The sequence below is a fragment of the Amaranthus tricolor genome, chromosome 3, assembly GCF_026212465.1.
Source record: "Amaranthus tricolor cultivar Red isolate AtriRed21 chromosome 3, ASM2621246v1, whole genome shotgun sequence".
NCBI classification, from domain to species: Eukaryota; Viridiplantae; Streptophyta; class Magnoliopsida; order Caryophyllales; family Amaranthaceae; genus Amaranthus; species Amaranthus tricolor.
The window spans coordinates 20,608,938-20,622,808 of record NC_080049.1 but is presented as its reverse complement, the minus strand read 5'-3'; the positions used below and the strand labels follow the sequence as shown (position 1 = coordinate 20,622,808).

Here is a 13,871-nt window from a genome sequence, read left to right as displayed (position 1 = left end):
AGAAATTTACTATAACTTTAAGGATTAACTTAAATCTCAAAATAAAGTGTAATAACAATATTCTTAATATAATCATACTTAATAAAATACGTTCATAAAATAACTTACTACCTTATAAACTAGTTGAAGGCTAACATAAACATATTAATAAAAAATTCTAATGTAAAATAAATTCTTAAATATAATAACATTTCTAATGTAACACATAACTCATAACCATACTAACACTAGATTCTTAATATAATCATACTTAGTAAAATACGTTCATAAAATAACTTACTACCTTATAAACTAGTTGAAGGCTAACATAAACATATTAATAAAAAATTCTAATGTAAAATAAATTCTTAAATATAATAACATTTCTAATGTAACACATAACTCATAACCATACTAACACTAGTTTATAACATAAATTATACTTAATATCACTAGAATATAATTTTGCACCCAACTTTCTAAACTTGCTCAAAGATTATCAAATTAACATACTAAAAATACTTTTAGCATACACATACGTAATATAATCTTGATCACAATTTCATTAAACTAACTTCCACTAAAACATATTAATATATTTCATACTTTGCATATTATAAAGTAAATATAATGTAAAATTCCACAAAAATGGTAGGGTAAGAAGTTATACCATACTAACACCAAGGTTTAGTACTTAGAAAATAATAAGAAATAAGACCCTCCAAGATAAATAATAATGCTCCAAAGATAATTAACCCAAACTCCCAAAATAATGATGATGATTTAAGCTAGATAAAGAGTGTTCTAAGCTCCATGTTCTTGAATTTCTTCAATTAATAATAAAGGTATTAATATAGTAAGATTTTAATAAAGTGAAAATATAAGAAAGAATGTTAGAAAGATTTGATGATGGCGGTGTAAGTAATCTCATGGCTAAAGAGGGTATTTATAATGGTTTTGGGCAACTTTGTAATTCATTAGATTGTATGAAAAAGAGTGTTAGGAGTATAGAAGAAGGTTAACCTGTGTAAGTGATTTAGAGTGTGTAAGTGAATGTGTAAGAGTTGGAGTGCGTAAGTGAATGTATAAGAGTTTAGAGTGTAGAAGAAGGTTAGCTTGTGTAAGGAAATTGTGATAGCTTGTGTAAGTGATGAACATCACGGGTTACTATAGAAAAGATTTTTGTTCATCAAATTTTTGTTCTAGTATATACAAGTGAATATACTTTAAAATAATGGGTAAATTTGATCATGAAAATATGTAGTTTATTTAGAAAATTTTCTTAAACTATAATTAATGTTAATAATAAAAATACGACTCATTTTTATGTATAAAATAATTAAATCAAAATTATAAGGTTAAAATAATAAGTAGTAATGTTAGTTTAAGGAAGAAAGTTAAAACGTAACGTTTTACAAAACCGTGAATATAATAATAAAATTTTACTTTTCGTACTATAAAATAATAAAATACTCATATTTAGTGCTTACAAAAAGATTTTAAAAAAACTATTTTAAATTTTAATTTGTGAAAGAAATTACAAAATTGGAAAAAATTTAGGAATTAAAGATGGTTTGAAATGGATAATCAAAGGATTAGAGATTTGAATTGAAAATTCGAAATCGGAAGATTAAAATTAAGAATTTTGAGTCTATTACACTATAGATTACGTAAATTTTATCATATTTTTCATTGTGCGAAATATAATTATATTTATACTTTTATTTTTTTATTTTGAATATAAGAGCAAATGGTTCATACCCTGAGTACAATATGAAACTATGATTTTTTTAATAAAAATAACATACCATTTTATGCTAACAAAAATAACTATTACATTAGTTTATATAAGTATTAAATATTACTACTATTAATAACACACTTTAAAATAAAATATAAATACATATAAATATGTAAAATTATTTTATTAGTTTAAATGACATAGATAACTTTTTCTCATAAAAAATATAAGTGACTTATATAAAGATAATCACAACCTAAATCATATTAAAATCAAGCATTGCATTTAACTAATTAAGAGTATGAATAACAAAAACAAATTCTAATAAAAGTATATTATGTTTTAACCATCTCAAAATATCCAATATACTAAATAATATTCATTTAATAAATAAAATTGAAAATATTTTATAAATAATTGAAAAAAATGAAATATAATATACAGTTTTCTAATATATTAAATTTGATTTGACCTAAAAAGTAAAATAATAATTAATAAGAATAATAATATACTCAAAATATGAAAGTATTAAGTCAAAAATAATCATAATAACAACGACATCATCATTAAATTTTAAAGGAAAATTTTTTTATGAGAAATCAACGTAAACAATTATTATATATTTTTTTTGTAAAGTTTTGTTTATTTCTTTGTGAGGTTACAATTCCGAATTTTTATATTAGGGGCCCCATTTTTTCAATTGACCTATGGCCTATAAAACGTTAAGGATAGCTCTGATAGCAAGCAAAATAAAAATAACTAGTAGCTCTGACTTTGTAGGCTAGAACCAAATTGAAGCAAGATATTGATTAGTTTCTTGTGTCTCAATACTCTCATCTTCCCTCCGGTTTGATGTGATTCATAAAAGAGCTTCAACATATGTTAAATTCAAGGGAGGTTTTGTTTGACATTTGAGTAAATGTCTTTGTGAGTTCAGAAGGCTTGGCATCACGTTCTCTCTTCTACTATTCTACATCGCGTTTGGTACTATCATAGATATAATTGTGTACTTCCGCCTTCCTTAGTTTTGATTTTGCTCTATATTCTATTTTGGTCCGTTCTATATGGTTTTCCCCATTAACATGAAATATTTAAAACTTTCTTTGTTTTTGAAGCAAGGAAGGATGTATTGGTGTTTGTAAATTTTATTATGTTTATTATATGGAAATAAATGTTGAAAGACGATGACTCGAATCAAGTCTTATCTTGATGTATGGATGAATCAAGTGTTGGTGGGTAACATGGTGCAAAAATATGTTAACGGTTGGGGTTGCGGTAACGGATAATACGGTAACAGGGTGATGCGATTATCATATAGCCAAATTTCGGCCTAAAGCATGAAAACCACTTGAAACGGCTTAAAACTATTTTTACAACTTAAAAAAATTTTCCTGCCATTGCATAATATGAATTTCCTATAACACAAGCATCAAAAAATTCTATGACATTGCAAAATAAAGAGAAAAATAAAGTTATATGAGATCAATTCATGTGTGTAGGTTTTCTGATTTAGATTGAAGCATAAACATAAATATTCCACCAGCCACCGCGACATTAAGAGACTCAAAATGATCAGCCATGGGAATGCTTACCAGTTCACAGTACCGCCTTGCCTTCTCTGTAAGACCGCTACCTTCACTGCCTAGAACTAAACATAGTGGTTTATCGGCTAATGAAAGTGCGAGCTCTTGAGATAGCTTATGAACAAGCTTGAGTTGTTCAGTACTGTCAGGATGTCCTGCAAGTATTGTTGCTTGCACAGCATTGCTAAAAGTTTCAAGATGTGTCCAGTGTCCTGAAACTAGGGGAAGCTGAAACGGAGCACCTCTGCTTGCCCTGAGAGCCTTCTCATTGAAAGGATCACAGCATCCCGGAAGCAGAAAAACACCTTTCTGTGAAAGATCAAGATAATTGTATACATAAGTTCTGCTATATAATATAATAATGAGTAATTGTGTAAATCATTCATGATTAGAACATCCAAGATCATGTTTGATAGATTTTTGAGAGTTCTCTTCCATACAAGAAGAAAATCAGCAAAATGAAAATGATACGCAGCTACAAAGACAAGAAAGCGAATATTTCCTTACCCATTTGAATGCCAGAGCTGATCTAAGCAATGTACCAAGGTTTCCAGGGTCCTGCGGAAACCAACATGTGACAATAGAGTTCAGATTAAAGTATTGTTGAAGAAGGATAAAATCATTCCAATTGCAACAAAAGTTTTCCAAGTCAAAGAACAAAAACGAGAGGCAATCACTATTTACCTGGATCCCTTCAAGAACAAGAATACGATGAGCACTGCTGCAATGAAACCATTTCATACAATCCATCTCTTGATGGTTACCACTCAAGTTCACGAAAGATTTAGGCATCGTCATGAGAGCTATAACTTCAATGGACTCAGTTGATTGAACCCCAGCAAGCTTTTTCATTACCAAAGAACTCACATACACTCTTTCTCCTGGAATATCACATAGCTCTTCTGGAATCTCGGCTTTATCGAGCAAAAATAGACATTCTATTGGACTTCGTAGCTCTTGGTTCAGCTTATAAAACTCATGTATTTCCCTGTATGTAACTGTCACAATTACTTGCCACATACATCAAAGTTCGTGCATTTGAAGAAATACTTGGTCTTTATTTCAAACAAAGTGTAGAAAATTTTCACTTTAGAATTACAACTCCCTATGTTTTAAATCAAGTGTTCCGATTCTATTTTGGGAATTTTCACAAAAACTGTCAGATTTTCCTTTCTAGCAATTTATTTGTTCAACATATTTGTCTGAGCCCAAAAAATTTCTCAACTTTAGTTTTATCAATCAACTTATATTTTCCTAAAATTTATACTATTGTAAATGAAACACTTGCTCTGAAACAGAGGGAGTACAATGGGATAGCGTATATTTCTCAGCAACATTACATTGCCCAGCCTAACCCTTTGATTCAAGCAAAGAGCTAAATTTATTATTGCTTGCCACATGCCACTTTGCTGCAAAGAAAGCAAGGCATTTAGCAATTGAAACTGACTTAAGCACTGTTACCAAAGAGAACTAGGGGTTAGTCTAGTGGCTTTGTTCGGTTCTCATCGCCAATCCGAAGGATTAATTTGCCTTCTTCTTGCCTGTAGAGATTCTCTAACCTACGTGTTATGGTCCATTGCAAGATATGGGACCTGTCTTGTATGCAATTAGTGTGAGGTTTATAGTCAGATGGACTCTTACACTCACGTGGCTAGTCTTTTGGACGATGTCTCTTATTTGTCCAATAACACTACCCCAAATCAATAAAACATTGTAACCTGAAAGGAAATATGACTCGGTTGTTGGGAGACGGAAATGCAAATTCAGAGTAACTAGTGCTAAAACCAGTAATCAAGAATTGCTGTTAGTATTTGGCCATTAATTAGTCAACCCAGAAAAACTAAACTCCATAAATTTAACAATTCATTCATAAGAACACCAAATTGAATAAAATAAAAAGCGCTCATTTCAAAATTAGCAAGATTACAGCCGTATACATCAAACCCAGATAAAACAATTACTAATTCTACGACCCATATCCTTTAAAAAGAATTACACAGAAGTGGAACCTTAAAATCAGAGAACAGTTGAGAAATGGGATAAAGAAAAGAAGACCTGATAAGTGTAGAGCCAACAACAATAACTGAAGCATGAGAGTGACGATAAGAAGAACTTTGGCGTAGCTTTACACAGTGCTTAACAAATGGGTTTGAAGTGCTTGTAATGGATTTTGCAGATGATGGCAATTGAGTTGATTTAATTACTGAGAAATTGAAGATTTTAATTCCTTGATTTCTGGTTTGGTAATTTGAAATTTTGTGATTAGGGGATATTCCTAGTGTTAGAGTGTTGTAAGATGTTGAATACCATTGTAAACTTCCGCAGTGCATTGTTACGGTTTTACACGTCTCACAAAAATCACAAAATGTATTCTTATTCCTCCTCAAAATTCACTAATATTCACATGTTAATTACTACTTTTAGTCTTTTACTAGGTTTGAGAATCATGACCTCATGGGAGGGCTTTCCCTCTTAACCACTTACACTCTTACTTTGTACTAAGAAGGATTCCTCAAGAGTCAACACCTATAAATTGTACGAAGAAATTCTATAACTTATTCCAAATAATAATAAACTTTGAAAAATATATGTTATCAAACATAAGAGTTGTTGGTTGTTACAATTACAAGTGGAATGCAAATTTTCCTTCTATTTATCATGTAATATTTTTAATTTTAGGATTCTTCTCATTTGCTGTATATTTTTTTGAGAAAATATCTTGTTTTATTATGCTCAATTTCTAACATTAGCAATTAAACCATATTTAAAAAAATTTTATTCTTATGGGATAGAAAAAACTTCAAGAGAATGGGACTAAGAGGTGTTAAGTTTGACGAAAAATATTTTTCTTGAAAAATATACTCTCAATGAAAATTTTAAATCATAATTAGTTTTCTTTTGTTTGATTTGATGGAAAACTCCTATAGGAATAGAGATGTTGAAGATTAAAGAACGGAGAAAAAAATTGGTTTTCTTTCGATTTTAAAGGGAAATGTTAACAAAACGATGTAAAACGACACAGTTACACCTAAATGGAGAAAAATGACATTAGCTTACTCCTCTTATCAATATCAATTAGATCAATTTTAATGAAAATTCATGTTGTAAAATAAGAATGTTTTGAAGGTCTGAAAATCATAAATTTTTTTAGAATATGAAAGTATTATCATTAATTCAAACAAGCATGAAGAAAAAGCCATAGAGGAGAAGCCCTCTTAAGAACATAACTGAGCATGCTTATGGATTATAGAAAATTAATCAATAGTTTATCTTTTTCTTAAGGTTCCATCTATTTCTAATTACAATATTATACTAGATAAGAAGGAGAGAAATATTTTAGATTCTACAAGCATTCATTGTAGTCCTTCCAAAACTATTAGATGAATCTTTGATTGGGTTTTTGCAATTTTCTTTATTTTAGCAGTAAGTTGCTCCTATCCCTTCCGAATAAAGGTAGACCAGCCAACTTTTGATCTTATAGAGGCCTTTTTGATTGAAGGAACAAGCAAAAAAGAGATATCTTTGTGTCTCCTCAGCCAAATGAAAGATACATTATGAATTATCAAAAATTGATGTTATGGTGAGAAAGCATAACCTTAATTCTATGTTGTGAGCTACAAACCGAGTAATGGAACTCAATTTGGGGGATGTAAGTCGATTCCACACATTCCTAGTCCATCCAACATTAGGGAGGGAAGGTCTTAAGGAGGTATAAGCTTTAACTATGCTATAAGAATCAACATAAAGAGCATACTAAAGCTTATCTTAAACTTTAAAAATGTATCCAAGGACCCCACTTGCAACAACATTAGGCTTGAGAGACCATCATTTTTGACTTTTGATGTGTCTCCCTTCAATCTATCTAACACATAGAGTATCTTGTTTGTGTTGTATATTCCAAACCAAATTACCAATAACATCATAATTCTAGCACACAATATATCATATATACCAAAGCCTTTAGATTTGTCACAGTTTGTCTTAACTAATAGATCATGGAATAGTGTTATCATCATTTAATTCCATGTCATAGGAAGACTCTACAAATAAAGATGATCTTTTTCAAGATACTCTTATGTAACAACATGGCTTGACAATAGTAATTAATGACATTTTGATGTTATCTTGTTATTTAGATTATAATTTTGATTCGATTGTTCTGTAAAAGAATTTTTATTGTATTAAGTTTATCATCATTATTATAAATTTAACGTTTCATAACGTTTTGATGAGCTTTGAAGTGGTGATTCTTAGGTGATGATATAGGCACACAAATTAAGATTTTGGACAGTAAAATAATAATTTTTAGTTTGTGAAATTTTTGGGAAAAATTGAATGGTTTTTGTAGGATTTATTAAATTGTTGAAAAAAATGTGATTCTAGGCACTTTTTGGCCTTAAAACGCAAGTAAAATATTTGAGGTACTCTACAATTCATGAAACTTGGTACCAAAGGGTTTTGATATGTTCTAAACATATTGGTGTATTCGGATTTGAGTTTGAAAATTTTAATGTTTCGAATAGATTTCAATTGTTGATTTGTTTTTCGTTATGTTAAAAATTGATTTAAGGTGTTAACTGCATATTCTATGTCTGTATGAATGAAAGTATAGTGTTAATGGATGTTGAATGCAGTAATCTTAAGTTGGTTTGGTGGTAGTGAACATGTTCTTATACATGTATATGTCTAATATTCATAGGAACTCGATTCATAAGTGGTGCATGACTTTGGTATTGATTTGTTATGTGACTTTTAATTGCCTCTAGGTATGTACACGCTTAGAATATTGAGTAAGTATCTGAAAGTTGTTATGTAATGAAATGTTCGTCTATGCTGGTTGTTTTATCGTGTATTTCACATAAAGACTAGTTATCCTCGAATAATATGAAAGAGTTGAATATAAATTGAGGATGTGATGTTTATGTTACCCAGAGGGGTTATTTAGAATGGAATATAATAACCAATAGGGACCCAAAAAGGACAATTAGGAGTTTGGGATAACCCAAAGGGGACCTAGCTAGAGAGATTTATTGTGTTCCAATGGCTACGAAAACCGTAATGGTAACTATAGGGGTATGCATACTTTACCTATAACGATCCGTATATGCCGGATAACGTCTTAGGTCGAAGGTGACTTTGGGATTAAATCTTCCATGTGTATTCCTTCAAACTTTTTGATGCTTAATTAGGGGACCCAATAATATGAGCAATGTCATAAGCATGGGGATACTGAAGTTAAGAAGGAATTAAATGATTAAGAATTACATTAGAGCCTTGGTATGTTACGCTAAACTATGTGTGCTATTTAACTATTTCATTGCTTGTACTCTTGTCTTAAACGTTTACTTTATTACTTATGTCTGGAATGTTGTTGTCTTATTGATGACTTGTAAAGCGCTTACAAGTTGGGGCATGCGAATGAGAAGGACTTAGCGAGACACTAGATGTCTTAAGTTATTCTTCGTGAATTTTTTCATACATCTTAAATTCATTTAGATATTATAGTTTTGAATATGGTTTGATGAGGCCTTTTAATTCATCAGACGTAACAAAGATTATGATTTGAACTTTTATTTAAATTTTTGTTGCTATCATGATATACATTCATTAATTATGTTTCTATCAACAAAACGTGATTAGAAAGGGAGGAAAGATTCGTTTGGGACACATATAATTTAAGTTAGACCCTATAATAGTCCATGAAACCATCTGAATCTTATATGATCTGTGTGTATTCGAGTTGATTTAATCTAGACTGTTAACTATATGGCATGAAGGGGTTTTTATGTTCAATGCACATGCTAATGAGGTGTTCACATTGAGTGCAATGCTTTTATGCACCGTCAATGATTTCTGGGCATACAACTTATTAGGGTGTAAGAACAAGGGGATGAAAGTAATAGATAAACCTTACAAAATTGTTCAACGTATACATAAACTATGGATCTAAACTAACTGGATCATCATTTGTTTTATTTGATCGTGGTGAACTAGAACCAATGAGTTTGTTTCATAAGCGATAAATCTATACTCATGTAATGTTGGTGTTCATAAAGTTTTGCTGAATTGTGACACATATTTTTTTAAAATTTTAGCCGCTAGTGGTAATGAACCTATGTCATTATGTATTAGCAACTAAATAAAATATTACCATTAACAAACAGATGTGTATAACTTCATGCAGTGCGTGTATTTTTTTTCTTGTGATGGACTAATGGAAGAAATCAACACATTGTGATCAGTGTTAGACCCTCCACCTGTTGTGCAGTAAGAAATATCAATATTAAGATAAGTCGCTTAGAATACAAGCCACATGGAACTTCCAACTAGTGTCTACAAGTGGTTGGTTCATAACTGTAACCTCCAATTCTCAATAAGGCTTCACTAGCTCCTTGTGTCTCTAAGTACAATTCACTTTTCATATCGTGGAATTAGTTGTTTTTGTTTGAAAATTAAAGTTTTGATTGTAGGTTAAGGGAGTTTTTGGATATAGACGAAATGAAATTTTTTGAGCGATAAACACTAAGGCCTTACATGGATTAACAAAACTAATTCACACATTAATTTTTCAAGTGAATATTATAGTGATATTGATTAAAAGGATAAATATTTTTTTACTTGAGTTAGGTATCAAGGTAATATCTCTCAGTGGTTCACCAATTATTTGAATGTTGACAGGTCTCTTTGTATGTGTTGTCCGGAAAGAGGAGGACTCAATAATTATTCGTTCGCCAAAAGCAGAAGTAAAAATTTTGGTTGATAGGGATCCCGTAAAAACTTCGTTTGAAGAATGGGCCAGACCTGGTCATTTTTCAAGAACAATAGCTTAGGGCCCTGAAACTACTACATGGATCTGGAACCTACATACTGATGCTCACAATTTCAATAGCCATAACAGTGATTTGGAGGAGATCTCCTGAAAAATTTTTAGTGCACATTTTGGTCAACTCTTGATAATCTTTCTTTGGCTGAGTGGTATGTATTTCTACGGTGCTCGTTTTTTGAATTATGAAGCATGGCTAAGCGATCCTACTCACATTAGACCCAGTGCCCAAGTAGTTTGACCAATAGTGGGCCAAGAAATATTGAATGGTGATGTAGGGGGAGGTTTCCGAGGAATACAAATAACCTCCGAGTTTTTTCAGCTTTGGCGAGCATCTGGAATAACTAGTGCAGCATTAATGCTTTTCGCTAGTTGGTTCCATTATCACAAAGCTGCTCCAATATTGGCTTGGTTCCAAGATGTGGAATCTATGTTGAATCACCGTTTAGCAGGACTACTAGGACTTGGATCTCTTTCTTGGGCGGGGCATGTATCTTAACCAATTAATCGATTTCTAAATGCTGGGGTAGATCCTAAAGAGATACCGCTTCCTCATGAATTTATCTTGAATCGGGATCTTTTAGCTCAACTTTATCCTACTTTTTCCGAAGGAGCAACTCCATTTTTCACTTTGAATTGGTCAAAATATGCAGACTTTATTACTTTTCGCGGAGGATTAGATCTAGTAACTGGGGGGCTATGCCTAACTAATATTGCACACCAACATTTAGCTAATGCAATTCTTTTCCTGATAACGGGTCATGTGTATAGAACGAACTGGGGTATTGGTCATAGTCTAAAAGATATTTTAGAGGCTCATAAAGGTCCATTTACAAGCCAGGGGCATAAAGGTTTATATGAGATTTTAACAACATCATAGGATGCTCAATTATCTCTTAACCTAGTTATGTTAGGCTCTTTAACTATTGTTGTAGCTCACCATATGTATTCAATGCCCCCTTATCCATATCTAGCTACTGACTATGGTACCAAACTTTCATTGTTTACACATCACATGTGGATTTGTGGATTGCTCATAGTTGGTGCTGCTACGCATGCGGCCATTTTTATGGTAAGAGACTATGATCCAACTACTCGATACAACGACCTATTAGATCGTGTTGTTAGACATAGCGATACAATCATATCACATCTCAATTGGGCATGTATATTTCTAGGATTTTAAAGTTTTGGTTTATATATTCATAATGATACCATGAGCGCTTTAGGGCGTCCTCAAGATATGTTTTCAGATACTGCTATACAATTACAACCTGTCTTCGCTCAATGGATACAAAACACCCATTCTTTAGCGCCTAGTGCAACGCCTCCGGGTGCAACAACAAGTACCAGTTTGACTTGGGGGGGTAGCGATTTAGTAGTGGTAGATGGAAAGTAGCTTTATTACCCATTCCATTAGGAACTGCAGATTTTTTGGTCCACCACATTCATGCTTTTACAATTCATGTGATGGTACTAATTCTTCTAAAAGGCGTTTTATTTGCTCGTAGCTCTCGTTTAATACCAGATAAAGCAAATCTTGGATTTCGCTTCCCTTGTGGTGGACTTGGAAGAGGGGGAACATGCCAAGTATCCGCTTGAGATCATGTATTCTTGGGGCTATTCTGGATGTACAACTCAATTTCGGTAGTAATATTCCATTTTAGCTGGAAAATGCAGTCAAATGTTTGGGGTAGTATAAGTGATCAAAGGGTGGTAACTCATATCACTGCAGGAAACTTTGCGCAAAGTTCTATTACTATTAATGGGTGGCTCTGGGATTTCTTATGGCACAGGCATCTCAGGTAATTCAATCTTATGGTTCTTCATCATCTGCATATGGTCTTTTTTTCCTAGGTGCTCATTTTGTATGGGCGTTTAGTTTAATGTTTTTATTTAACGGTCGTGGTTATTGGCAAAAACTTATTGAATTCATCGTTTGGGCTCATAATAAATTAAAAGTTGCTCTTGCTACTCAGCCTAGAGCCTTGAGCAATGTACAAGGACGCGCTGTAGGAGTAACCCATTACCTTCTGGGAGGAATTGCCACAACATGGGCGTTCATCTTAGCAAGAATTATTGCAGTAGGATACTGGCTAGGAGGATTTGAAAGGCATTATGGCATTAAGATTTCCAAGGTTTAGCCAAGGCTTAGCTCAGGACCCCACTACTCGTCGTATTTGATTTGGTATTGCTACCGCACATGACTTCAAAAGTCATGATGCCATTACTGAAGAACGTCTTTATCAAAATATTTTTGCTTCTCACTTTGGACAATTAGCAATTATTTTTCTATGGACTTCCAGAAATCTGTTTCATGTAGCGTTGCAAGGAAATTTTGAGTCATGGGTACAAGACCCTTTACACGTAAGACCCATTGCTCATGCAATTTGGGATCCTCATTTTTGTCAATCGGCTGTGGAAGCTTTTACTCAGAGGGGCGCTCTTGGTCCAGTGAATATCGCTTATTCTGGTGTGTTTATCAATGGTGGTATACAATCGGTTTACATACTAATGAAGATCTTTATACTAGAGTTCTTTTTCTATTATTTCTTTCTGTTATATCTTTACTAGGGGGTTGGTTACACCTAACACCGAAATGGAAACCAAGCATTTTGTGGTTCAAAAATGCCGAATCTCGTCTCAAACATCACTTGTCAGGACTCTTTGGAGCAAGTTCCTTAGCTTGGATAAGGCATTTAGTTCATGTCACAATTCTTAGAGCCAGGGGAGAGTTCGTCCGATGGAATAATTTCTTATACGTATTACCACATCTGCAAGAATTAGGTCCACTTTTTACAGGTCAGTGCAATGCTTGTGCTCAAAACCCCAATTCAAGCAATTATTTATTTGGTACCTCCCAAGGATCAGGAACTGCCATTCTAACCCTTCTTGGGGGATTTCATCCACAAACGCAAAGTTTGTGGCTAATTGATATTGCTCATCATCATTTAGCTATTGCATTTATTTTTTTTTTGTTGCTGGTCATATGTATAGAACGAACTTTGGGATTGGGAATAGTATGAAAGATCTTTTAGAAGCACATACTCCTCCAGGGGGATGATTGGGACGCGGACATAAGGGTCTTTATGATATAGTCAACAATTCGATTCATTTTCAATTAGGACTTGCCTTAGCCACTTTAGGTGTATATATATATATATATATATATATATATATATATATATATATATATATATATATATATATATATATATATATATATATATATATATATATATATATATATATATATATATATATATATATATATATATATATATATATATATATATATATATATATATATATATATATATATATATATATATATATATATATATATATATATATATATATATATATATATATATATATATATATATATATATATATATATATATATATATATATATATATATATATATATATATATATATATATATATATATATATATATATATATATATAATATATATATATATATAATATATATATATATATATATATATATATATATATATATATATATATATATATATATATATATATATATATATATATATATATATATATATATATATATATATATATATATATATATATATATATATATATATATATATATATTTATATATATATATATATATATATATATATATATATATATATATATATATATATATATATATATATTATATATATATATATATATATATATATATATATATATTATATATATATA

The 13,871-nt window shown here is 31.1% G+C and overlaps 1 protein-coding gene and 1 pseudogene across 1 annotated transcript; one reads left to right on the top strand and one right to left on the bottom strand.

Moving 5' to 3' along the window:
• Positions 1-3,043: 3,043 nt before the first annotated feature.
• On the bottom strand, positions 3,044-5,760 carry LOC130808909 (uncharacterized). Its single transcript, XM_057674463.1, has 4 exons — positions 5,359-5,760; positions 3,988-4,291; positions 3,811-3,861; positions 3,044-3,612 (listed from the first exon to the last, which is right to left on the bottom strand). The coding sequence occupies exons 1-4, from the start codon at positions 5,631-5,633 to the stop codon at positions 3,208-3,210; spliced, it is 1,035 nt and encodes a 344-aa protein (XP_057530446.1). The 5' UTR covers positions 5,634-5,760; the 3' UTR covers positions 3,044-3,207.
• Positions 5,761-9,971: 4,211 nt separating this feature from the next.
• LOC130808647 (photosystem I P700 chlorophyll a apoprotein A1-like) lies at positions 9,972-12,492 on the top strand (annotated as a pseudogene).
• The last annotated feature ends 1,379 nt before the right edge of the window (positions 12,493-13,871 follow it).

Excerpts from the sequence above, each read along its gene's own strand:
- LOC130808909 (XM_057674463.1), bottom strand. The coding sequence starts at position 5,633 with ATGCACTGCGGAAGTTTACAATGGTATTCAACATCTTACAACACTCTA. Across the intron at positions 3,862-3,987 it reads TTGTTCTTGAAGGGATCCAG|GACCCTGGAAACCTTGGTAC; the intron begins GTAAATAGTGAT and ends TGGTTTCCGCAG. Across the intron at positions 3,613-3,810 it reads CAGCTCTGGCATTCAAATGG|AAAGGTGTTTTTCTGCTTCC; the intron begins GTAAGGAAATAT and ends GATCTTTCACAG.